Source organism: Cetorhinus maximus, chromosome 17, assembly GCF_964194155.1.
Source record: "Cetorhinus maximus chromosome 17, sCetMax3.hap1.1, whole genome shotgun sequence".
NCBI lineage: Eukaryota > Metazoa > Chordata > Chondrichthyes > Lamniformes > Cetorhinidae > Cetorhinus > Cetorhinus maximus.
Window position 1 is genome coordinate 15,271,192 of NC_135895.1, and position 27,223 is coordinate 15,298,414.

The window sequence follows — 27,223 nt, forward strand, 5'->3', positions numbered from 1 at the left end:
AAATCATTGTTTTTGTACCAGTGAACTAGCTTTTAATAAAAAGGCTAATGGAATGTTGGCCTTTATCTCGAAGAACGTGAAGTACATAAGTGACAAAATGCTGCTTCAGTTAATCAGAGCTTTGGTCAGGCCACATCTGCAATACTGTGTCTGTTTTGAGCAAACATATTGGCTTTTGAAGGGGTACAGTGCAGATTCAGCAAAACAATGCTGAGGCTCGGGGCAAATTTGTGAGGACAGGTTGCATGGGCTTTGTATTCCCTTGAGTTTACGTGGTTGAAGGAGTCTAATTGAAGTGTTTAACATTATAGTAGTTCATTTGGGAAGATATAGAAAAACAGTTTCCTCTGATGGGGCAATCCAGAATGATGGGGCATGGTCTTGAGTTAGAGCTAGGTGATTTCATGTGTGAAATCAGGAATCAAGCACAAAGCTGTGGAAATCTGAAACCCTTTCCCAAAACGCTGTGGATGCTAGGTCAGTTGCAATGTTCATAGTAGAGATAGACTTTTGGTTATGTAAGACGCAAGGTGGATAAATGGAGTTGAGCTACTGTGCTAATTGAATAGATTATTGTTTGACTGACATCTTGATCAGGCTTGAATGATTCAGTGCTCTACTCCTGTTCTCCTGTTTTCCTGTGTTGGACCTTTATGTGTTTACATGTACATAACTATACTTATTACACTCATGGATTTCTTTGTTATCAAGATTTAAGACCATCTGATCAGCTCCCTCTGCCAAATTCTTCCCTTCCCTTAGTCTGCCAAACTTCTTCAAAAGCTCCCCCTTAGCCCTGAACATGTATTTTTTTCCTCACCTATCTCTCCTCATGCCCTTTCCGAGCTCATCTTGTATACAAGACCCAACTCTTGTGTTCTCAACCCTATTCCCATTGAAATAGTTACTACTGACTAACCAACCTCTCTTGCTGGCTCCCACGTTAGCTGACATTGTTATTGATTCTGCTCAGGTTCTGTTATGCTTTCCTTCAAATCTGCCATCATCACCGCTCCTCAAAAAAAACAGAACCCTTGGCTCCTCTGTTCTTGCAAACTATCTTCAACCTCCCTTTCCTCTCAAGCCCTTGACCATGTTATTGTTTCCCAAATCCTTGCCCATCTTTCCCACAACTCTCTCCAATTAGGTTCCGCCCTGGCACAGTACTGAAATGATAAGTCCCAAATGGCATCCTGTGAGACAAAGGTAAACTATCCTTTTTGCTCTTTTACCTGTCTGTAGCCTTTGACACAGTTGATCAGACTATCCTCCTCCGACGCCTTTCCACTGTTGTCAAGTTGGATGGGGCTGCAGTTGCCTGATTACATTCATACCTAATTTTGGCCAGACAATCACCATTACCTCAGGTGTCCCAAGGATTTATCTTTGGCCCCTTCTGATTTCTCATGTACATGCTGCCCTTCGGTGACTTATTCAAAAACATCAGTTTCCACATGTACGCTGATGGCACCCAGCTTTGCTTCACCACCATCTCTCTTGACCCATCTAGTGTCTATAATTGTCAGACGTCTTGACCTATATCCAGTACTGCAGAAATCTCCTCCAGTTAACTATTGGGAAGACTGAAGCTGTTGCCTTTAGCCCTTGCCACAAACTCCACTCATTCACCCTTGAGTCAATTCCTCTCCCTGACAACTGTCTGAAGCTGAACCAGACTGTTAGCAACCTCAGTGTCATAATTGACCCAGAAATGAGCTTTCAGCCACATCCTTGATGTTATGAAGACTGCCTATTTCCATCTCTGTAGCATCATCCCACTCTGCCCCTGTCAGCCCCTCTGCTGTTGAAACCCTCACCCACCACTAAACTTGACTATTCCAATGCTCTCCTGGTTGGTTTCCCACATTCTACTGTCCAAACCTGATATCATCCAAAACACTGCCCATGTCCTAACTCGCACCAAATTCCATTCACCCATCACCCCAGTGCTCACTGACCTACCTTGGCTCCTGATTAAATAACGTCTTTTTTAATTCTCATCCTTGTTTTCAAATCCCTGCATGGCCTGGCTCCTCTATCTCTATAATTTCCAGCCCTATAACCCTTTGAGATATCTGCACTCATCTGATTCTGGCCTCTTGAGTAAGCCTGATTTTCTCTCCACCATTGATGGCTTTCAGCTGTTTGGGTTCTAAACCATGCCACCTCTTTCCTTTAAGACACTCATTTAAAACCTACCTTTTTGGCCATCTTCCCCATTATCTCCTTAATGTAACTGGGTGTCTTTGTGTTATGATAACTATCTGGAGTTCTTGGAATGTTTTATTACATTAAGGTACTGTATAAATACAAGTTACTGTTGTGGGCCATCCCTGTTTTTATGAATAGAAAATGTTGAACCTTCTTTTGTCAATTTTTATTCTCTTTTTCTCCTTGGTAATAGTTTTGAAGACCAATGTGTAGCCCAAGAAAAATGAATGGAAGCCACTCAGTAATTTTACTTGTTCCAATCATATCCCTGATAACCATATCATGGTTGTTGGAGACCAGTGAGTAACAGTTACCACAGATCAATGACTCTCGGGCAAATTATAGTGCTCAAAATCAATGGACGTTATCTACCACAGCGACGTGGTTAGAAAGGACCATTAAGCCATTACTGTGTAAACTGAATCACTGCCCCCTTTCCTGGCTTGCCTTTACTAACATTGACTCAAGATATGTCAGCCACGCAACAATCTATTTGATCACAAACTAATTAACCACAATGGAGATTAGAAAGCAGTGTGAAAGCATGATCACTATTGACCGTTTGAGATGTGTCTCAAAAGATTCATATCAATATTATAGATTTTGTTAGTATTGCAGAGGGGCATGTTAGTGGGGTGATGAAAAAGGTATATGGGACACTTGCCTTTATCAATCGAGGCATAGATTACAAAAGTATGGAGATCATGTTGGAGTTGTATAGAACCTTGGTGAGGCCACAGCTGGAGTACTGTGTGCAGTTCTAGTTGCCAGGTTATAGGAAGGATGTGATTGCACTGGAGGGGGTGCAGAGGAGATTCACCAGGATGTTGCCTGGGATGAAACATTTAAGTTATGAAGAGAGGTTGGATAGACTTAGGTTGTTTTCGTTGGAGCAGAGAAGACTGAGGGGTGACCTGATGGAAGTGTACAAGATTGAGGGGCATGGACAGGGTGGATAGGGAGCAGCTGTTCCCCTTAGTTGCAGGGTCAGTCACAAGGGGACACAAGTTCAAGGTGAGGGGCAGGAGGTTTAGGGGGGATGTGAGGAAAAACTTTTTCACCCAGAGGGTGGTGATGGTCTGGAATGCGCTGCCTGGGAGGCTGGTGGAGGCGGGTTGCCTCACATCCTTTAAAAAGTACCTTGATGAGCACTTGACACGTCTTAACATTCAAGGTTATGAGCCAAGTGCTGGTAAATGGGATTAGGTAGGTAGGTCAGGTATTTCTCACGTGTCAGTGCAGACTTGATGGGCCGAAGGGCCTCTTCTGCACTGAGATTCTGCGATTCTGCATTATTTCACCTTTTCCTTTGCCAAGACTTGAGCTTCAGGATGTAATTTTCAGTCATTGAACAGGAACTTTGCTGCTTTAACAGTTGCTATTTCTATCCATAAACTGAGAAATTCCAGAGAAGGAAACGAGGTAATTTTGTGAATTGGAAACGTAAGGTTAGGGTGCTTGGCGATGGCTGTGCATGGTTTTCGGTGGCTATGTGCTCTCAGGTCATTGCTTTTATTTTGCTCTGTGTTCTGATAATGTGGCGTAGCAAGTATTCTGCCTGAGGCAGCGTAAGCACCACAGGATTAGAGCTCTCCACAAATGTCCTTAGTTCAAGTTGCACTCTTTGCATTTGATATTGTTGAGCTAGCTGACTATCTTTTAAGCATTTGCGTGGATAGAATCTCTGACCACAACAGGTATCAATCTTCCCCAAACATCTTGATTTGATAGATGGACTCAGTTACTGAAGTAGGCAGGATCATTGAACTCCCCATCACAAAGTTTAAGTTCTCCTGGAATGTTTGGGATGGAGATCATTCATATGGGACATGCGAGGAGCAATCAGGCTTTTATTCCCCTCCTTCGATGAAAGTGGCATTCTCCTGATGGTTAGGGGAGGAAAATGAACTTTGCTGAGCAGATTCCCATTGGGTATCACACTAGGCGATTGCATTGTGACAATTCTTTCAAAAAAATTTGCAACAAACAATTAATATTTTGCCCAGCACAAAACATTTATGGAATTCCATACACAAGTCCTTTATGATTTCAGATTGTCCACGAACCCCAGATACTCCTAACCCTGAGTCTGCAAATAATAGCCGCATTCCTGCCTTGAAGAAACAATTGGACATTGAGCTGAAAGTGAAGTTGGGAGCTGAGAATATGATTCAGATGTACTCGAATGGATCATCAAAGGTGGGTTAATGTGCTAAAATACACCTGCAGGATTGTACACAATAGAACCGTCTATATGCAAACACAATCTATTCAAACTAGACCATTGTTTACTTGCATACTTGCTAGTACACCTATTTGCTTTCAACTTTTCTAGCAGAAATTGAGCTCCGTTGCTAGCCTTTCAACAAAATAATTATAGGAAGTGAATATTCTGTTTGGCTCATGTCAGCTTTTGCTGCGTTCTGGAATTTTAAAAAACACTTTTTATAATAGGTGATATCTGTGCAAGTGGTGTTCTGTCTCAACTCGTGGGTCATGCAGCTGCAAATCCAAAGTAAATTTGTTTGCATTCTCTTAAGAGCATTTTTACCAGGTTAGTAAGTCCCATCAAGTTTATTTTCAGGTAGAAGTCAGCTGTGCTCTGCTCTCCATGTGACTATCCTTTGTGTGAGCTTGCTTACTGACTATGCAGCTTTTTGAACATGGAAGGCATTATAGCCTGAATTTTTGTCCTTACCTGAAATATAGCCATAGACTTGTCCGATATGGATTGCTAAATAAAAATGGGGAAGCAGGAGCCCTAGATTTGCTTGTCCTCCTCCTCCTCCTTAACCTGGTTCACTGAAGCTAATGAAGTGCCCCAACTGAGGTCTTGACTGTGGCTAAATAACACACAAAAATTGCAGTATAGAAGCAGCTAAACCAATTTGACTACTGTACTAAAGCCAGACTGGGATGGATATCTCCTCTACTGGCTCTGAAGGTTGTACTGGAATGTGTGTGACTATTCTCAATCAAAGCTCTAATGGGCGCACGTCCAGTGCATGATTATTGCTGGCATGAGATGGGCTGGGGTAAACATTGATGCAGCACAGGGTGTTCTTGTGAAGTTGGGACTAGGGTACACTGTTGAAACAGTGTAGTAAGATCATCACTCTGCGTCTGAGTCCTTGGTGGTGATCTGATGCTCGAATGGAAAGTGTTCTATTCCCTGTACTGGCATCATTCACCTTGATCTCTCAAAATCACCAACAAATTTAAACTGATAGTGAAGTTAATGCAGTAACTGTATCAAAAAATTTCATATGGGGAAGATTATTATGGGTATAATTCTTTCTATGTCTTTTTTGATTATTCCAAAATTTCAGCCACACCCTCACTTTGTCCCTTAAGTTGTTCTGCTGATTTATGGGCAGTAGTTTACTGCCGATCACTGGGAGCTCCCTGGAGCTCATCCAAATGGTTTCCAAGCATTCTTGATATGCACAATTTGCTGTCACAGAACATGGTTTAATATTTTAAAATATATCTCTGTGCTATATAACTTGTGGCATAATACTAAAGGAACTGTGGTTTACCAAAACCAAAATAGCTAGATCTTTGCAGGTTTTCTATGTTTGACGTCACTCAGTTTTATTTGCAGTACAGTACACTGCTGAGTACAACTGATGGTATTCAATATGTTCTCTATTATTTTAAAAGTACATAAAGGTATTCTCTCTCTTTCCCTATTTCTCTCGAAGCTACTGATATATGGCTCTGCAGGAGCTGGCAGTATCCAGGACCTCAACCACATGACTGTCCTTTGTGTGAGCTTGCTTACTGACTCTGCAGCTTTTTGATCATGGAAGACATTATAGCCTGAATTTTGCCCTTACCCGAAATATAGTCATAAACTTGTCCAATATGGATTGCCAAATAAAAACGGGGAAGCAGAAGCCCTAGATTATTTTCTTCTCCTTAACCTGGTTCACTGAAGCTAATGAAGTGCCCCGAATGTTGTCTTGACTATGATCAGCTTATTCCCAGGATTGAACCCAATACCTTCTGGTTCCTGTGGCTAAATAACACATCAAATATACATTTGTTCACCAAGCCATCTGGGAAGTTGATCATATTCTCTTCGGGCTAAACTCTGTTGCATATTTTGCTTGGCATAAATGCAGGGCAATCTCTCGACTACAGCTGTACTGTTGAAATCACAGTGCCGAAGCATCATACATCACCTCCTGCTTTTTTTCCATTGAAAGGCAGTACCAGTTTCTTTGTGGCTAAAGGTTTAAAGGGTTCTGCCTGACTAGACGACGTATTCACCAAACTAGATGACTGTTTGTTTTCTATAGAAACCAAAGCTTGGCTGAATCTAACTTTTAAAATTAGTAAATTCAGTAATAGAACACATTACGCCTTGTAGTTTCTGCCCATGAGGCAATAACTAGGTAAAATTGAGAGTTTGTGATCTGAGCACTCATTGAAAAAAGTTGGGATTCTGCAGCTAATTGCCTTGCATGTAGCATCAAAAGATACATATCATTAAAAACGGTTGTTGAGAATTTTTCTTCCCATTTTTATCTGACCCTTGAATGACTTAATCTTTTGAGTACCACAGCAAAATTTACTTGATGCTCTGACAGACTGAGGACGACAGACAATTATACTTTTGAGCTGTCTTACGTTTTAAACTAAAAATCCATGTTGCATTGGTACATTGTAGGATAAAAAGCTTGCTGTTTATTTTGGAGTCATACAGATTAGCACAAGTTTTTGCTGGTTGCAAATTGGTAACAGGGAAAAGGAAAACAGCAGGTCTATGCATTTGAAAAGAGAAAAGCTCAGGTTAATGTCTGGTGTAGACCATTTGACTTCACCGTGTATTTCTAGCACAATGTTTTAGTTTCAGGTTCTGGAATTTGTAGTGGCTTTTTCTCTTTATAGAGTATTGTGGAATACTTTGCCTTGAGAGGGACAAAGAGAAGAGCAAAGGAGCATTTAGCATGAACGTTTCTGCAGTGTTAGAAAGCCATAATAAAGTATGAAGTTTGTAAACAAAAATGATAATTTTCATTTCTATAGCACTTTGTTCAAAATGTCCAATTGCAATTAATTATTTTGAAGGATGTAGTCACTGTAGTGTAGGCAGAGGAGACAAAATGGTTGTGAAAATGGTGTTGGTTTAAAAAAAACACACTTCAGTCCTTCAATTTCTAGACACTAGTTCCATTCTGCTTTTTATATTTATGGAGTCCATTTGGTGATTCTGTACATGCAGAAGGAAATCTAAATGCACTGGTGTACTTTTGGTGTCAAAACCAGGCTGGTTTAGAACAACACTTCACCAAATGTCAGTTAATTTATTCTAAGTCAGTCACTCTTTGCAAGTGCTGTTTTAAAATGTTACCTGTAAAGTTTTGAATACTGGATTAAGCACCTTTTTATTGTTTTCCAGGATCGAAAGCTATTAGCTGCGGCTCAACAAATGCTTCTGGATAGTAAGACAAAAATAGAAGTTATCAGGATGCAAATTCTTAAATCTACACAGACTAGTGAAACAGCCTTTGAAAATTCAGATGGAATAGGTAAGGCCTATAATTAGAATATGAAAAATCTGTTCTGTACCATTATTACAGTAGGCTTTAAAAGTTATGAAAATATAATAATATTGATGTGTGAACTGCTATCTAGTAAATTGTGATGTAAGGATTAGCCCCAGTTGCCACAGTCGTACTCCAGACCTCTGATGTAACAGATTTGTATACTCTGTCCCTTGTAATGATGTTCTATTCATATATCTTCCAAAAATAGAGATCGTCACCAGGATTAATTATGGATGCTTAGGTAGGTATTGCACGATGCTGTGTGTCATTGCCTGTGCCTCGTGAAAACATTTTTAAAAACTGCACCTATAAGTATCTGATTAGCTCAAATTTCTGGGAAACTTTACAACATATCAAATAAAGGACATGAAAAGACCAGCTGGCCCATTGAGTCTGTTGGATACTGTCATACTGTAACTTCTACACCCCATCACTCCATCTCTTTCCTTCCCAACTCCGTCAACAATGCAATATCCTAGGAGATGCAGAATGTCTTGGAACAATTTTTGGGAAAAAAAAAGTCTCTTGGAAATTCTTCTGCAATCCCAGAAGTGCTCAGACAAGTTCCAGGTGACCACATTGATGGGGGAGACATCCCCAATACTTTCCAAACCTTCCAAGTTAAATTGGCCACACTCAAGACCTCCTCCAACTTCCTTTTTGAATGCTTGCAGCCATACTGCGCTCACTGCACAATCAACAGTTTGTTCCTGAGGCTGATGTCTCTCTCTGTAATGAAGTATTTCCTAACATTTAAACTAAACATCTAAAAGCAGCTCGCCAGCACCTTCTCAAGGGCAACTAGGAATGGGCAATAGATACCGGCCCAGCCAGCAAAGCCCACACCCCCATGAATGAATTTTTTAAAAAGCCTATGTTTGTGTGATGTTCCCGGTTGCCCTTTACCTATCTAGTTTGAATACCTTAACTAGATTGATTGGTAGAAGTCGTTAAACAATGAAACGATTAGATCCAATCAAAGCCCCTTGGAAATTTGTTTTACCAAGGGAAAAAGCTCCTGTTATTGAGGTTACAGGAGCACCTTTATACCAGATGTCATTCTAGCGGTTTTCTGAACCTTTTCTATGGCTGCTATATTCCCCATTGTGTGAGGGGGCTAAAACTGCACAAAAACACTAGATGAGGTCTAGCCAAGGCCATGCATAGGGACAGATTAGTATTTCTTGTTTTTTATTTAATCATCCAGGCAACGCATCTGAACACTGTTTCCTTTGTATGAGCTTCACAGCATTGGTCATGGACTTGAAATGAATCATGCACCACCACTCAAGTCTTCCTGCCATCCAGCTTTGAGCAGGCGATCCACCATGGTTTGCAAACGCTTGGTGTTGCCCTTATTGAAGTTTGTAACACTATGCAAACGGCCTCACTGTGCCTCCCTCCACCCAACCCCAATTGCACTGATATCTGACTGTAACCTGTTTTTCTTATGCATTTTCAAGTTAATGATCTTTTATTCAAAATGACCCAGAAAAGGTGTCCAATTTCTAACCATCCAAACAAGGCGTGATGCAGAAAAGCCGTTTAAGTGCATTTGTTGTAATCTTTTTGTCCTTCCTCCTGGGTTATGTGGGTGCCAGAATGCTGGAATCTTACCAAATCAGCTTTCGCATTGCTGTCCGCGATTTACGATAGATCAGAATCCATCCCATTTGCTTCTGACATTCTACATGCAACATTCCTTGCCTCTGTAGATTTGAAAATTATTGCTAAAAAAAGGATATAAAGAAACATTAGAGAGATGCACTTAAGAAATATTAATAATTTCTGTAATTTGAGTATAATAATGTTCTTTATAAAAGTAAACCAATTAAGATGAAAAACTGGGTCGTCTTCAGGCTTTACATTTCGAGCATTGAAATTGTATAAATGAAATTGTAGCAATGATTTCTGAAGGAAATTGGATTGGGACTTGAACAAAATAAATTTGCAAGGCTATGGGATAAAGGGGGAAAATGAGACTGACTGGATTGCTCTACATTAGAGCTGGCATGGACTCAATGGGCTGAATATCCTCCTCCTGTGCCATAATGACTCTATGATCGCAATGCGAACTGCATTTTAAAATGTATTGAGACATGCCTGGTGAATGTGCTGATAAACTGTAAAAAGGGCATTTGGTCAGGATAGGATTCTCCATTCAACAATCATGTCTCGTCAACACTGCTGTGAACTCCAACCTATTGATTGAGATGAATAAACATTGGTAAAACTTCAGAAAATAAAACAGAACTTTCTCCTGATCAGCTTTGTAAAATACTAATTTTTATGTTGTGATGAGTAAATTTATTGTGGTGCAGAGCTGGATGGATATAGAACGCCTCAAGTTCAGTCTCTGGTCTGGAGTGAGTTTGCTAGTCTCAGCTGGAGGGGGAGTAGCAATGCCGCATTTGGCCTTGGCACCCCTGGGTTTAAGAAGTGGAATTATGTCCACTTGCCCTCAGGTGAGGCCAAGGTTTGACTAGGCTGTGAAGCTCCCTTTTGGTCAATTAGCCCATTTTCAGGCTTGAATGACCATCTAGGTGTGATACTGGAGGGCACACATACCTCAGCATGGACTTTCCATAGAAGATTTGTTTATAAGTGTCATCTTATTCTTAATGACATAGTAACCTACTTTTTTCAAGCATTCCCTTGTCATGGAATTAACAGCTCAGTGTTGTTTAGAGGGCCTAAGTACAAAATATTACCTTTCACACAATGTTGCTAATTTATAATTAAACTTTTCAATTCAAGTAGAATTCAACTTGTATCTTGTCTATTGGGTTGTGTGTGCGCGCGCATGTGTGTGCATTTTATCCATGATGTGTGACTTAATGGCTGACTCCTTTTTGTATTAGTTGTATAGTAATAATCTGCATATATTAAAATTGTTTTCATTTAAGCAGCGAAACCTGTGATAAGCCCCCTGGAGCTTAGGGTTGAAGAGCTCAGACATCACTTCAGGATAGAATATGCAGTGGCAGAAGGAGCAAAAAATGTTATGCGACTTCTTGGGTCTGGAAAGGTTCCTGACAAGAAAGCACTTTCAGAGGTAATTTAAAAAGTAATCTATAGATATTGCATATTTATTACTGCAAATCTTGAGTACATTTAGTTAAGTATTTTTTCTTCTCTTTTTCAACAAGGCACAAGCAAGATTTAATGAATCAAGTCAGAAGTTGGATCTTTTAAAATACTCATTGGAGCAAAGATTGAGCGAGCTTCCAAAAAGCCACCCAAAGAGCAGTATTATCAAAGTTGAATTGTCAATGGTTTCATCACCAGCCCTCAGTCCCCGTCACAGTGTGATTTATCCACAGAATCAGTACAGCACACTGTCCAAACCTGCTGCATTAACAGGTGTGTAGTTCAAATATCTTACCACCATCATAGCTATTTTTAAGAGTATGGTTGTTTCACAGGGCAGTAGTGCTAGTCATAATCACCAATTCAGATGCATAGAGAAGCTCAATTCCGTGGTCGTGAGATCACCATTATGTGGTTCACTTTTCAGAAGGGTAGCTCCATCTTAAAGGTACATGGATCTGTGGCATGCTGGGGATCTCTAGCACCATTAGCCGCCTCAGTACGGTATAGCGAAATACAGCATTGGTAGTACCCTACGATCATATCCTCTTGAATGAATAGGTAAATGGTCAGATTGGAACAACAGTTGAGAGAAAATGAGTGATGGATTGGGGGTGGGGAAGTAGGTGGGGTGGAGATGGAGCAGTGGATAATAAGGTGGCAAATATCCAAAAGAAGAATCTCACTTTTTAGTAATTCATATTGCAACCAAGTTCAACAAAATAGCTGCATGTGTATATATCACAGATGCACGCTAGTGTTTTGTAGTTTGGACTTGCGTTATACTTTCATTTGCATAATCTCACAGTATCACAAAGCCATATTGATGAATAAAATGGTAGGGCTGCCTGAGAGGTATGCAAACAAGAATGCAAATGCATGATTATCATCTCTTCTGAGGGCTATCAGTTTACAGGAAACTAAAACCAATAAAGTGTGTATTTCTTATTTGAACAAATAGTTCAAGAATGTATTTAAATTGGTTAGATAATTGGTGTGTCTCTAACCTGCCCTTTGATTTGTATTGTGGACCCACCACCACCACCTTGCATAGTTTGTTATCACTTAGCAAAATTTTTACCATTATTGTGAACTTTCTTTTCCCCTGGTATTGTTCCCCATCTTCTAAGATGCTGTCATAGAATCGTAGCACCTCACAGTCCAAAAATGAATGCCGTTGCTCTGTGCTTTCTCCGTTGCCTTGTGTAGCACCATGGAAGTTTTTAAAAGCCTACTTTACCAACTTATCATCCCATTCAATTACTCGCAAGTTCTCAAATACATTATTTTTGTCCTACTGTGTGACTGCCAATCTCTACAATTCGCTCTTTAAATGGCTTTATTTTCAATTCTGTCCTACACAGTGCCAAGATCACCCTGGTCAAAATTGCCACCATTGTGACTGCAAACCATGGTGCCCTATGATACCATGACCTTTCTGATACCTTTGATACAGACCACTGTTCTACCCCTCCGCCACCATCCCATCTCTTCCATGGTCACCTTCAGTGACAGTGTCCTCTCCTGATTCCATTCCACCTATTCCAATGCAGCCAACGCATGGCCCCCAATGGTTTTTTATTTTCATGTACACTTACTTCTGGTGTGCTCAGTCTCCATTTTAGACGATCTCCTGTTCTTCATTTTCGCATTGCACTAAGTGATATGAACAGCAAATATGGAGCCAGCTTCTATATTTACAAAAGTGACACCCAGTGCTACGCCTTTGCTGCCATGCTTGATTCTTTTGTCTTGCCATGCATCTGGCTGTACCTGATATCAAGTCGTCTTGAACTAGAACATTTTTCAGCTCTATACTAGCAACATCAAAACCACCTGCTCCATTTGCAACAGAATCTTTAAAAATCAGGTGCTGGTTTCATTTTCTACTGCAGCTGGCTGTTTGCTTAGATTAAACCCAGTGGTGTGCAATCAGTGTTGTTTCTGGCATTAATCTGAGCTTCAAACTGCACATCTTAGCTGCACCAAGGCTGCTTACTTCCACTTCTCAGAATATCACCTTCCTGTGGCCCTATCTTACCTTAGTGTTGCTGAAACCTTCAGCCACGTTTTCCATCAGCTCGGCGATCCACTCCTCAAATACTTTCCTTGGCCTCCCCATGCCAAACTCCAGCTCATCTGCACCTAGTATCTTGTCCCTCACACCCATCACCTGTGTTGGCCTGCACTGGCTCCCTACCCCAAACACCGACAGCAAAATCCCTACGTTAACATAAATAGGAACAGAGTAGACCATCCGGCCCCTCGAGCCTACTCTGCCATTCAATAAGATCATGGCAGATCATCTTGTGTTTCGATTTCTACATTCCCATTATACCCCTGATAACCTTAGATTCTTGTTAGGCAGGGGAATCAGTCTACCTCTGCCTTAAATATTCAATGACCCTACTTCCACTGCCTTCTGAGGCAGAGAGTTCCAAAGTCACACAACCCTCAGAGAAAAAAATTCTCCTCATCACTGTCCAAAAAGGGCGACCCCTAATTTTAAAACAGTGCCCCACTGGTTCTGGTCTCACCCACAAGAGGAAACATCCTTTTGACGTCCACCTTGCCAAGACCGTTTAAGATCTTGTGTACTTCAAATCACCCCTCACTCTTCTAAACTCCAGTGGAAACAAGCCCAGTTTGTCCAACCTTTCCTCACAAGACAACCCACTCATTCCAGGTATCAATCTAGTAAACCTCATCTCCAATGCACTTACATCCTTAAATAAGGAGACCAAAACTGCATACCGTATTCGAGGTGCGGTCTCACCAATGCCTGTATAACTGAAGCATAACATCCTTACTTTTATAAAAACAAAAAACTACTGCGGATGCTGGAAATCCAAAACAAAAACAGAATTATTACCTGGAAAAACTCAGCAGGTCTGGCAGCATTGGCGGAGAAGAAAAGAGTTGACGTTTCGAGTCCTCGTGACCCTTCAGCAGAATTGAGTAAATTTAGGAGAGGGGTGAAATATAAGCTGGTTTAAGGTGGGGGGAGAGAAGTTGGGGGTGGTGGTGGTTGTAGGGACAAGCAAGCCGTGATAGGAGCAGATAATCAAAAGATGTCACAGACAAAGGAACAAAGACGTGTAAAAGGTGGTGATATTATCTAAGAGAATGTGCTAATTAAGAATGGATGGCAGGACACTCAAGGTACAGCTCTAGTGGGGGTGGGGTGGAAAGACTGACAGGGCATTACAGGTATAGATTTAAAAATAATGGAAATAGGTGGGAAAAGAAATATCTATGTAAATTATTGGAAAAAACAAAAGGGAGGGGGAAGAAACGGAAAGGGGGTGGGGATGGGGGAGGGAGTTCAAGATCTAAAGTTGTTGAATTCAATATTCAGTCCGGAAGGCTGTAAAGTGCCTAGTCGGAAGATGAGGTGCTGTTCCTCCAGTTTGCGATGGGCTTCACTGGAACAATGCAGCAAGCCAAGGACAGACATGTGGGCAAGAGAGCAGGGTGGAGTGTTAAAATGGCAAGCGACAGGGAGGTTTGGGTCTTTCTTGCAGACAGACCGCAGGTGTTCTGCAAAGCGGTCGCCCAGTTTACGTTTGGTCTCTCCAATGTAGAGGAGACCGCATTGGGAGCAACGAATGCAGTAGACTAAGTTAGGGGAAATGCAAGTGAAATGCTGCTTCACTTGAAAGGAGTGTTTGGGCCCTTGGACGGTGAGGAGAAAGGAAGTGAAGGGGCAGGTGTTGCATCTTCTGCGTGGGCATGGGGAGGTGCCATAGGTGGGGGTTGAGGAGTAGGGGGTGATGGAGGAGTGGACCAGGGTGTCCCGGAGGGAACGATCCCTACGGAATGCCGCCAGGGGGGATGAAGGGAAGATGTGTTTGGTGGTGGCATCATGCTGGAGTTGGCGGAAATGGTGGAGGATGACCCTTTGAATGCGGAGGCTGGTGGGGTGATAAGTGAGGACAAGGGGGACCCTATCATGTTTCTGGGAGGGAGGAGAAGGCGTGAGGGCGGATGCGCGGGAGATGGGCCGGATACGGTTGAGGGCCCTGTCAACGACCGTGGGTGGAAAACCTCGGTTAAGGAAGAAGGAGGACATGTCAGAGGAACTGTTTTTGAAGGTAGCGTCATCAGAACAGATGCGACGGAGGCGAAGGAACTTGTTTACACTGTACGATATATTTGTTCATCTTGTCAGTGTGCACTACATTGCCACTACCAAATGTGGACCCAGTCTCCCGTGGCATCAAAGTTTGTTTGGGAAGGTTTATTCTCATATACTGTCCTACCTCTGGTTCAGATTTTCAGATCACAAACTTGTGAACTGCTGCCTCAAAACCTGTATCCACATCATTAATGAAAATAGCAAAAAAGCAATGATCCAAACGTCAACCTCTACAAGACACCACTGGTAACCAAGCAGATCCAAGCCATCTATAATAAATTTCTGCCTACAGGAATGTAGCCAGTTCTTAATCTGCTGTGAAAATATTTCCATAATTCCACTAACTTTTACCATATTTATCATATTGCATTATCAAAGTATTTCTGAAATTCTTAAGTGTACAATATATATCATCCTCCCCTCGAATATCTCCAGGACCTTGTTTGTCTACACCTATAACTTTCTTCATACGAACATACAAACTAGGAGCAGGAGTAGGCCACTCAGCCCTTCAGACCTACTCCACCATCCAATAAGATCACGGCTGGTCTGATTGTAACCTCCCTTTCACCCCCTTGTCAAACAAGAATCTATCCAGCTTTGCTTTAAAAAATATTCAAAGACCCTGCTTCCACTGCCTTTTGAGGAAGAACATTCCAAAGACTCATGACCCTCAGAGAGAAGTTTTCTCCTCATCTCTGTCTTAATGAGTGACCCCTAGTTCTAGATTCTCCCACAAGTGGAAGCATCCTCTTCACATCCACCCTGTCAAGACCCCTCGATTGAGGTTTCGATCAAGTCACCTCTTAACTCTTCTAAACTCCAGTGGATACAAGCCTAACCTGTCCAACCTTTCCTCATAAGACAACCCACCCATTCCTGGTATTAGCCTAGTAAACCTTCTCTGAACGGCTAGCGCATTTACATTTTTCTTTAAATAAGGAGACCAGTACTGTACACAGTACTCAGATGTGGTCTCACCTGTGCCCTATACAACTGAAGCATAGCCTTCCTATTTTTGCATTCAATTCCCCTTGAAATAAACTAAAACATCCTATTAGCTTTTCTAATTGCTGTACCTGCATACTAGCCTTTTGTGATTCATACACTAGGACACCCAGATTCCTCTGAATCAGTGCTGTGCATTCTCTCACCATTTAGATAGTATTTTTTTTATTCTTCCTGCCAAAATGGACAATTTCACATTTGCCCATATTATACTCTTTGCCAGGTCTTTGCCCACTCATTTAACCTATCTGCCACTTCATAGCCTCCTTATGTCCTCTTTGCAACTTGCTTTCCTACCTATCTTTGTGTCATCAGCAAACTTAGCAACCATACCATCTGCCCCTTCATCCAAGTCATTTATATAAATTGTAAAAAGTTGGGGCCACAGCACTGATCCCTGTGGCATATCACTCGTTACACCCCGCCTACTCGAAAAAGACCCATTTATGGCTACCCCCGTTTCCTGTTAGCTAGCCAATTTTCTATCCATGCCAATATATTACCCCCTACACCATGAGCTTGTACCCCAGCATTCAAGCTGTGTTGTGGCATCCTTGTCATCTGTTTCATTCTCTCTTTCTCTGCTCCATTATCAGAGCTTTTTGATCTGCAACTTCCTGCTTCTGTAGACATTTTACTACATTTGAAGGCATTATATAAATGCAAGTTACCTTCAAAAGTCTCCTCAAAACTGACCATTTGATTATGCCTTCAGTCACATCACATTTTTAATCTGCTTGTTTCTTAGGATCCTATTTCCCCTGTGAAGCACCTTGGGGTATTTCTACTTGAGAGCTGCTTTATGAATATGTGATGTTGATGATGTTGAATGATCAAAGTGTCTTAAGTTATGAATTTGACTAGCTGAAATGTAAATATTAATTTGTGTTCCTTGTGTGAAAAATAAATCTTTGATTTTCTGTCAACAGGGAGCCTAGAGGTTAGGCTTATGGGATGTCAAGACCTGCTAGAGACAGTTCCTGGTCGATCAAAAAATACATTTGTTCCTTTACCTGGTTGGAGCCCAAATGAAACCAGATCCTCCTTTATAAGTAGAACTAGCAAAAGCAGAAGTGGGAACAGCCGGTATCCTGTCAAAACGGAAGATTTGTCCAGTTGAGTAAAATTTTTAAAATAAATGTGTGTGTTGTTACAGTGCTTTATGTATGGTTAGTTAGTCTGAGCACCACCATCTTCTCTGAGCAGTAGAGGACTTGACCACTTTTTTGTGAACTTTACACTACAAAAAGTTGCTTCATACTTGGAGAAGCCATTATTTGTTGAGACATAACGTACTGGCTTATGTATTTGAGCATCCTTGCACTGTGTCGCCTAACCTTAATAATATAAATTAGAATTTTCCTCCCTCCCTTTTTCACCTTTCATCCAAAAGGTGACGTGATGGCACATGTTTTTGAAGCCCTTTCTTACCTTGTTTTATTAGCACAATGCACATAGGCAAAGCTGAAATCCTTTAGTGGTTCAGTGGTTATTTTGAAGTTCAAAAGACCTGCTTAGCTTTAAGTTAGCTGCATTACCTGTACATGGTAACAGTTTTGTTTTTGGTTTGAATTTGTTCCTAGAATAAGTAACTGAACACAGTCTAGTATGTGTATATGCATGAGAGAGAGGTGTGTGTGTGTGTGTGTGTGTATGTGTATGTGTATATATGTGTATTGAGAAACCTAGGTCAAAGGTCAAGATCCCAGGCCCACCAACATGGCTGAGATGCGTAGAACAAAAGACCAGCTACATGTAAAGTAGTGGTTAGGTGATGCCAAGCTTGGTTTAAAATCTCTGGTTTGTAGGAGGAAAGGAAGTATGATGGCTAACTTGTATTTACTTTAGGGTTATTGTGGTAAAATGCTGGGTGGGGCATCCTAAAGGCGAAGAGTGGAATGCGCTCCCTAAACTCATCATTCATTTCAGACTATGTAAATCTGGAAGCTTACTGCTCCTGGCCAGTGATGAGAGTACACATTTAGTCAAACTTTTCTCTCCCACCCAAGCTTGCAACACAAGTCCTGTTAATTTTACTTCTAATTTGTTAAAGGTTGTGTAGTTGGAGAGACCTCCATAAGAGAACAAATCGTCTTGCACTATCTAACTGAGTATTTATTATTTCTGTACAGATGAGATTGGTGCTGTACTGAAGCTGGACAATACAGTTGTTGGGCAGACTAGTTGGAAACCTGTTTGCAATCAGTCATGGGATCAGAAGTTTACATTAGAGCTAGATCGGGTAAGCGAGGGAAACTGCATGCCATTCTTTCTTGGAAGTAGGACATTTATTAATGAGGGCAAGCTCTAAGCTGGGATTTAATCACTGCAGTTTTAATACTTGTCTAAACTGTAAATGAACAAATAGTGTGCCATATGGAATTTAAATCAAAAGCCTGGCTGCAAAACTAAATTAGTCGTATTATACATAGTAGCCAGCTTTTAATTGGGTCATGTAAAAGGATAAATTTAAGGTTGAACTCTATACCAACCACCCAGATGTTTGCACCAACCTTGCTTTTGAGCCTGTTAAAATAGTCCATGTAAATTTTCTGTGCAAGCTGAATATCTCTCATCCATAAAATTGACAATTTTTAAAGGACATCAATTTTGCAACAGTGACACTCCCCAAGCACAAAGTCAGAGAAAGGATAGGAACTTTGACATGCTCTAACATGTAAACATGGGTGTTTTTCAGTTAAGGATAAAAGTTGGTTTCACAACCACATAACCTCCTTTGACCAACTAGACATTGACATGCTCTGGAGGCCTGTTAATATTGCTTTATAATCATTTATGTTTGGATGCATGAGTATTCTGCATCAACCTTCTCATTAGATTTTCCCCTCGCCCCCTTGTGAAGATACTGCATGTTGTCTCAGCTTTCCAAGGAATAATCTCTGACACAAACTCAAACCTTACTATGCCATGGCATAGAGTGGTGGACAAGCCTGTCACTGTACCGTTAGCAGCTCTGCACTTGTGGATATCTTCACAAAGAAATATTAGGAGCGAGACCAAATTGCAGCCCACTTGAAAATATGGAGTGGTGTACTTTTCAGAGAGATCAATTTTAAACCATTACAGCAAGTGACTCTAAATGAATGAAGCTTGACATCTTTCAAATGTTGCTGAATTATGAGGGAGATTCTGTTCTTCAAGTAACCAGATTTAACTTTAAATTTTTTTTTAGTCACGTGAACTGGAAATGTCAGTTTATTGGCGTGACTGGCGTTCCCTCTGTGCTGTGAAATTTCTGCGATTAGAAGACTTCCTAGATAATCAGCGGCATGGAATGTGTCTATATCTAGAGCCACAGGGTACACTCTTTGCAGAGGTATGGATGATCTAAAATTGTAACTTTTTTTTTGTTCTTGTGGTTGTTCCATGAATGATGTGTTGGACCATATTTTCCAGGTCACTTTTTACAATCCAGTCATTGAAAGACGACCAAAACTTCAAAGACAGAAGAAGATTTTCCCAAAACAGCAAGGTAAAAATTGAAATCAAAGTAGAATCTATTTTAATTTATTCCCTGGCATAGAAAGTGTGTGCCTGTGTTATGATAACGCATGTAAAATAGCTGCCTTATTCACGCTCTATTTTCTCATCACTATAGGCAAAACGTTCCTTCGAGCCCCTCAAATGAATATTAATATTGCCACATGGGGGCGATTGGTGAGGAGAGCTGTTCCTACAGTAAATAATTCTGGCACCTTCAGCCCTCCAGCCTCTATTCCTGCTGCGGTACCAGCGGTTTCTCACTCAGAAAGAACAGACTCAACTAGGTATGTATCCTATTGGATTTATTTTAAAAATGTTTGGAAAGCAATTCAGTTATGTTGTAAGTCTATAGAATTTTTTTTTGACCCAAGTTCCCAATTTCATACAAAAAGGGGCCAGACTTGATTTACCTTATTTTAAGATTGAGAAACATTCAGTTTAGTGACTTTTAAGTTACTCTTCTCAGCTTTGAGCAACTTGCATGGTGATTGCAGGGAGTAATCCAGAGTGGCTCTGTTGAAAGCATTAGGAATGTATGTTAATTATTCTCCTTTGTGCTTTGATTAAGTTTTGGTCATAGGCCGTCCATGTTAGTTGGTAGACAAACTTTGGTCTGACCTAAAGGTGTCATAAAAGCTACATCTGACATGTGCTGCAGTCAGGACCATTTTTATCCTGTCAAGCTGAACAAAAAATAGGTTGTGTACTCTGAGTCGCTAGGAGTTTTTCAGTCATTTGCATCCTGTGGGGCTATATACTGAGCATATTGTCTTTAAGGTATGCTTTGTTTTGTGGAGTGGGAGGAATTTCATACAAGTGTCAGCCTTGGCTGAGTTTTTTTTAATTCTTTCATGGAATGCAGGTCTTGCTGGCTAGGCCAGTGTTTGTTGCTCACTCCTAATTGCTCTTGAAGATGATGGTGAGCTGCTACCTTGAACCGGTGAGCTGCTGCCTTGAACCGCTGCAATCCATGTGGTGTAGGTACACCCACAGTGATGTTAGAAAGGGAGTTGTAGGATTTTGACCCAGTGACAATGAAGGAGCAATGATAAAGTTCCAAGTCAGGGTGGTGTGTGGTTTGGAGAGGAACTTGCAGGTGGTGGTGTTCCCATGTATCTGCTGCTTTTGTCCTTCTAGGTGGTAGAATTCATAGGTTTGGAAGGCTGTCAAAGGGGCCGTGAAATGTTGCTGCAGTGCATCTTGTATGTTGCACACACTGCTGCCATTGGCGTTGGTGGTGGAGGGAATTAATGTTGCAGGTGGTGGATCGGGTACCAATCAAGCAGGCTGCTTTGCCCTGGATGGTGTTGAGTTTCATCTGTTGTTGGAGCTGCACTCATTCAGGCAAGTGGAGAATATTCCATCACACTCCTGATTTGTGCCTTGTAGATGGTGAGCAGGCTTTGCGAAGTCAGGAGCGGGTTACTCACCACAGAATTCCCAGCCTCTGACCTGTTTTTGTAACCACAGTATTTATGTGGATGATCCAGTTCAGCTTCTGGTCAATGGTAAACTCCTGGATGTTGGTAGTAGGAGTAGCAATATGCTTCCCTCAGAGTCAGGAGGCTGGGTGTTCAAGGCCCACTTCGGTGACTTGAGCATCATCTGCTCTCTCATGGATGTCAAAGAATTAATTGTTAATTGAAGAGGAAATGGGGAGTTTTTGGTGTTTCTTGGATGACAACATGCAAGCATAAAATAGCAGAAGGCGGCCATTTGACCCCTCAGGTCTGCTCCGCCATTCAATAAGATCTTGGCTGACCTGTTTGTGTTTCGAGTTCTACATTCCCATCTACCTTTGATTCACTTGTCCAACAAGAACATATCTACCTCTGCCTAAAAGTATTCAGTGACCCTACTTCCATTGCCTTCTGAAGCAAGATTCCAAAGTTGCACAACCCTCAGAAAAAAATTCTCCTCATCTCTGTCCGATAAGGGCAATCCCTAATTTTAAAACAGAGCCCCCTAGTTCTGGACTCACCCACAAGAGGAAACATCCTTTCCATGTCCACTTTGTCAAGATTATTCAGGATCTTGTATACTTCAAACAAGTCACCCCTCACTCTTCTAAACTCCAGTGGAAACATGCCCAGCATGCCCAACCTACCCTTATAAGACAGCCCACTCATTCCAGGTATCAATCTAGTAAACCTCCTTTGAACCGCCTCCATTGCATTTACACCCTTCCTTAACCAAGGAGACCAATACTTCACACAGTATTCGAGATGCATTCTTACCAATGCCCTGTATAACTGAAGCATAACATTCATTCTTTTATGTTCAATTCCTCTTGTAATAAAGGATAGCATTCCAGTAGCTGCCTTGATTACATGCTGTACTAGCTATTTTGTGACTCATGCACGAGAAAATCTAGATCCCTCTACACCTCTAAGTTCTGCACTAAAATAGATGACCAGATCATTTCTCCCATTACTGTATGTGGGGCCTTGCTATGTGCAAATTGGTTACTATATCACCTTAATTTAGTGACTAAACTTGGAAAAATTTGAAACGGTTTGAGATATCCTAAGTATATGAAAGGCACTACATAAAAGCCAATTAGTCTGATAGCAGTTGTGGGTGAATTCTTAGAATTCATAAGTACTGAATACTTACAAATTAGGAGCAGGTGTAGGCCACTTGGCCTCTTGAACCTGCTCTGCTATTCGATAAGATCATGGCTAATCTGGTTGTGGCCTTGATGCTGCTTTCCTGCCTACCTCTATACCCTTTGACTCCCAAATTAATCAAGAATCTGCCCCTGCCTTAAAAATATTCAGAGAGGCTGCCTCCACTGCTCTCTGGGGGAAGAGAATTTCACACTGTCAACCCCCAGAGAAAAAGTTTCTTCTCATCTCCATTTTACATGAGAGATTTTTTTTAAAAACTCTGTATACTTGGAAATGAACAAGATGATATAGAATAGCTGGCATAGATTTGCTAAAGGCAAGGCACAAGCAAAAATTGTCGTGCGATGATTAAGCTTGCAATGTAAATATACCAGCTCTCTTTTTGACATTGGGTCATGCGCACTGTAGAACATGTACAATCTGGCCTGTGAGCTCCTTTTAACTGGTGCTTTAAGTTCCAGGTAATTCCATTTACATAGGAAGCAACATAGGACTAGGAGTACGCCATTCAGTGCCTCAATTTTTAAACATTTGATTCATCCCCAGCGCAACAGTTTTTTGTGGGCGAGAGTTTGATTTCCATTACCCCTTCTGTGAAGAAGTGCTTTCTGATTTCACCCCGAACAACTTAGCTCTAATTTTAAGGTTATGTTCCCTTTTCCTGGACTTGCACTGCTCCTCCCTCCCCCAAGGAAATAGTTTGACTGTCCACCTTATCTGTTTGACCATTCACCCTATCAACTCCTTTAATAATCTCAAACACCTCAATTAGGACATCCCTCAATCTTCTGCACTCCAGGGAATGTCTTTATTTCCTTACATCATGCAAATGCCTTGGGGTGTTTTTTCTATAGTAAAAGTGCACTGTGAATGTAAGTTGTTTCTACAACTGCTTCTGCTCAGACTTTTCTTTAGACTTCTCAGAAGTAGAAAATCACAATCAGGGTATTGTTTTTTGGACTGGAAATTTTAAGAGCTGAGAGACTGGAGCTTTCATGTTTTTGAGCTTCGACTTTGACATTAAGGAGGAAAGAAGGAATTGTTTTTTTTTAAAATTTGGAGTTCAGGGTTCTGATTTCCATCATGTGGCCTAGTCAATGGCTCTGATATGTATGTGGCAACCAGTTCCAGAAAAGTTGAATCAGAGTTAATATTGTAGAATGAGTACTACACCAAAGGCGTCCACTTTATCTGTTGCACCTCTACAGTATTTTAATTAATTTAAAGTCTGGTGCGTGAAATGAGCTGAAAGTTTTAGCATTTAGACTTCATTTATGATTGTTAATGCTTTACAGAGATCTGTCAGTAACAAAACTAGAATTTGAACCAGAACCACCACCTGCTCCTCCACGTGCTTCATCGCTTGGAGAAAATGGAGGGACCACAACAGAAGTAAGGATTCCAGACAATGTACAGGTATGAACTTGAAGCACTGCTTAAAAAGAGAGGTTTAATGTCATGATGAGAAGGTTTCCCTTGTGTTGTCCTTCAACTGTGCTGTGGAAAGGTATTAAAAGCTGATTCCAGTTTGTCTGTTCAAAGTGCTCCTTTGTTTTACTGTTTGTCGTTAGGCCTCCTACACTGTAAGGACTTCTTCCTGTTGAGTGATACAAAATAATACTACAAAGGCGCACAGTTTTGTTGCCTGCCATGAATGGAAATAGTGGATCATAGTCAACACTGTCCATTGTTCCTGTAACAGAAGTTTCTATTATCCTCTTATGGAGGCTTTGCACAGAAGGCCTATTTCCAGACTGCCTCAAGTCACCAGATTTAAATCTTGGTGAAAACACAGGGCTTTGGGTCCACCAGTATGTGTATATTTTAAATAAATGTGAATTTACAAGACTGGACTTTGCACAGCAATGAAGATCATAGTGACCATCCAAGCTGTTTTTTTTAAAAAAACACAAGCGTCATTTTAAGTCAGGCGGTCATAATAGATTGAGTGTTCAGATTACAGCCATAAGTTGTTCAATAACATTCATAGTAACGAAATCAGGGTGGGAGAATGTGAGCAAAGTGGAATTTAATCACAACAGGAGACAGTCAATGGCAACTAATGATCTGAAATTAGAATCATCGAAAATTGCAGCACAGAAGTAGACCATTCAACCCGTCATGTCAGTTCAGTGCTGGTTTTTTTAGAAAGTGCAGTTGTACTCAGTGCCATGCCCCTGCTTTTTATTTATAAACCAGTAAGTTTTGTACCCTCAAGAACCTGCCTAGCTCCTTTTTAAAATTTAGGTAATCCACTTCCAATAATTTTTAAGGTAGAGCATTCCAGATCCTGACAACTGAGTGGGGGAAATAATTCTCATCTTCCCTGTAAATATTGTGCCAATGATTTTAAATCTGTGATCTCTGATTATTGATCTACTCGCCAAAGGGGATAGTTTTTCTTCTGTGCTGTCAAGCCTCTCATCATCTGAAAGCCTCTCTCTATTAGATACCTGTTGGCCTTCTTGCCAAGGAGAACTATTGTCACCTTTTCATCAAAGTTGCAAATCCTCCACCTTAAATGACAAGTGTAAACTTCTCTTGAGGGAAATGAGGCTTATGACTCTCAACATTGTAATTTGGGAGACTGAATATTTAGAAATGTGCAATAATCTATCTGTTAAGCTAGACTTTTTTTTGTGATGCTCTTGCTATTCATCCCTGTTAGAAAACTTTTTATTCAACATCGTATTTTTTATCTTGAAACAGAAATAGCACTGATTGTTTGACTCTCCTTTTATAGGAAGCGCTCTCAACTTTTGATTTTCTAAATGATAGAAACAATATTGTTTCTAAGATAGAGAACAATATCATTTCTGTACCTGAGATACCCCATCCAGAACTAGACTTTCGAACACTCCCACAGTCGGAAGATAAACGGTATGGTATTTAAATTTCTATTTGTATCTTTTAAGAGCTGATAGATTTGAAGAAATATTTAAATGTGATTGTGATCAATTGTGAGTAACTATTATTATGATCAACTTCAATCCTGAAGGGAGCACCTAGTAGTTAAGATTCATTATAATGAAACCTTTTATTTTTTTAATTCTTCAGAATGCAGCCAAGATTTCAGTTCAGTCTTCTTGACTTCAGGTGTGTTGCTGTACTTGGCAGGGGGCACTTTGGAAAGGTAATCCAAAATTGAGAAATGGAAAGCTTATTGCCTTCACTTACAACTGTTCAGAGCATTGAAATAAATATTTGACTCTCAATCCCGTATATAACACAGGTTCTTCTTTCTGAGTACAAAGTCACTGGCGAAATGTTTGCTATCAAAGCCTTGAAGAAAGGAGATATTGTGGCTCGCGATGAGGTCGACAGGTAAGTTTGTAAGAAACGTATGCTGTCAAAATACTTTCCTGTAGCCTATAAATTTGTGTTATGAAAGAGATCTGTACTCTAGAGCAAGGACGGCGTCAGGATTTTTTAGAATGGAATTTCCAGCAAGAAGCACCTTCCTTTCCTCTTAATGCACCTTTTGCAAGAACCCCTAAAAAATCACCTTCAGTTATTTTTGACCTATCGCTAGCATTGGGTGACATTGCAAACACTAACCTCTGAGGAAAGCCACCTCTTTTGCATTGTGCTTAGTTGATGTGATCCAGGTTTATTACTTTTTAACTTTAGAACCATGTTTTTAATTCAGTTGTAAGCAACATGCCGTAGATAGCCAAGCAAGGAAGTCAAAGTAATAAAACACCTAGGCTGATGACCAATAGGTAAAGCATCACCAAACTAATTGCATCATGCCCATGGCAGCACTGTGCCATCCTCTTTTTTAGCAATCGAGATTTTCACCCTGCTTCAGATTTCAATTTTAACAACGAAGTATAAGTCTTGCATAGATATGTCTTAGCTATAGCAGACATTTGACTACATGTTTGTTGCCCATATTTCCACTCGCAGATCATAGCCTCAGGTTTGAGCCAGTTAGAAAACGATGTTTAATTTAAAATGAATCATTGTTGCAAACTACCACTTTAGATTTTTAAAAATATATATATATGGAATTAATTGTTGCATCTAGAATGTTTGTCAGGTTCGATAGTAAATAACTATTTTGTATTTTTTTGATAAATGCTTTTAGAACTGCATTCATTGCTGGAGTGCAGAACTTAATTGTATTCTTTTGTTTCCCCTTCTGTCTGCAGCCTCATGTGCGAGAAGAGAATTTTTGAGACTGTGAACAGTGTGAGACATCCATTTTTGGTCAATCTCTTTGCCTGTTTTCAGACCAAAGATCATGTATGTTTTGTAATGGAATATGCTCCTGGTGGGGATCTGATGATGCACATTCATGCTGATGTTTTCTCTGAACCCAGGGCTGTGTAAGTACTAACTCATACTGTACCTGACTCCCTCTGGCTGTTCGTTTACATTTTTTTAAAACTTCTGAGCATTGAATGCAGGAGAATTTTAATGACTGCATTACAAATGTTGAATGTAAATCCTTGCTGCAACTTTGATCTCCACAATTTCTTTACATATTTCCTGGTGTTTATCTTCCTGCCACTAGTTCACAAACAAAAATATCACATGATAATCAAATCAGCCTGTGCTGCATGTACTGTGGCTGTTTAAAAAAAGTAATTATTTCCCCGCAAAGCTTATTAGAACATTAGAGGCGGGTTTCCTATGCCAACTTTTCACTTTTAATCACACCAAGAACAGATTAATGGACATTTTTTTGTTGCTGTTTATGGGACTTTACTATGCAAAATGACTGCCATGTTTTCCTACATAAATGACTGTACATCAAAATAACACATGGCAGCTAAAGGGTTAATGCAGAATTATGCATGTAAAATAAATTGCGCTTAAAATGACTGTTCAGTCTCTTTTTACATGAACATGGAAAGCTATTAGCTTGCTTGTATGATAATTTAGAGTTATGGATCTCTTTTCAAATGTAGGTGTACCTACACCAGATGGATTGCATTGATTCAAGAAGGCAGCTCGCCACCACCTCAAGGGTAGTTAGGGTTGAGCAACAGCTGTTGACCTTGCCAGCGAGACACTCATTCCCGAAACCCTTTTTTTAAAAAAAATAATCTTTCTTGATGCAGAAAAAAAATTATCTCTCA

General features: G+C 40.6%; 1 protein-coding gene across 3 annotated transcripts in view; it reads left to right on the forward strand.

Moving 5' to 3' along the window:
- LOC144692194 (serine/threonine-protein kinase N2-like) overlaps positions 1-27,223 on the forward strand; it is a 111,470-nt gene that overhangs the window by 73,579 nt on the left and 10,668 nt on the right. For 2 of the 3 annotated variants that reach the window (XR_013579284.1, XM_078560749.1), the window contains exons 3-16: positions 4,265-4,410; positions 7,619-7,748; positions 10,673-10,821; positions 10,916-11,129; positions 16,932-17,117; positions 18,135-18,244; positions 19,196-19,339; positions 19,420-19,495; positions 19,622-19,790; positions 23,432-23,552; positions 24,880-25,016; positions 25,194-25,269; positions 25,369-25,460; positions 26,291-26,467. Coding sequence is in view for 2 of the 3 variants with exons in the window: in XM_078560749.1 (XP_078416875.1) it covers positions 4,265-4,410; positions 7,619-7,748; positions 10,673-10,821; positions 10,916-11,129; positions 16,932-17,117; positions 18,135-18,244; positions 19,196-19,339; positions 19,420-19,495; positions 19,622-19,790; positions 23,432-23,552; positions 24,880-25,016; positions 25,194-25,269; positions 25,369-25,460; positions 26,291-26,467 (1,927 nt within the window). In the remaining variant the exon portion in view is untranslated. The remainder of the gene's footprint in view (positions 1-4,264; positions 4,411-7,618; positions 7,749-10,672; positions 10,822-10,915; positions 11,130-16,931; positions 17,118-18,134; positions 18,245-19,195; positions 19,340-19,419; positions 19,496-19,621; positions 19,791-23,431; positions 23,553-24,879; positions 25,017-25,193; positions 25,270-25,368; positions 25,461-26,290; positions 26,468-27,223) is intronic. The other variant, XM_078560750.1, reaches the window with a different exon arrangement.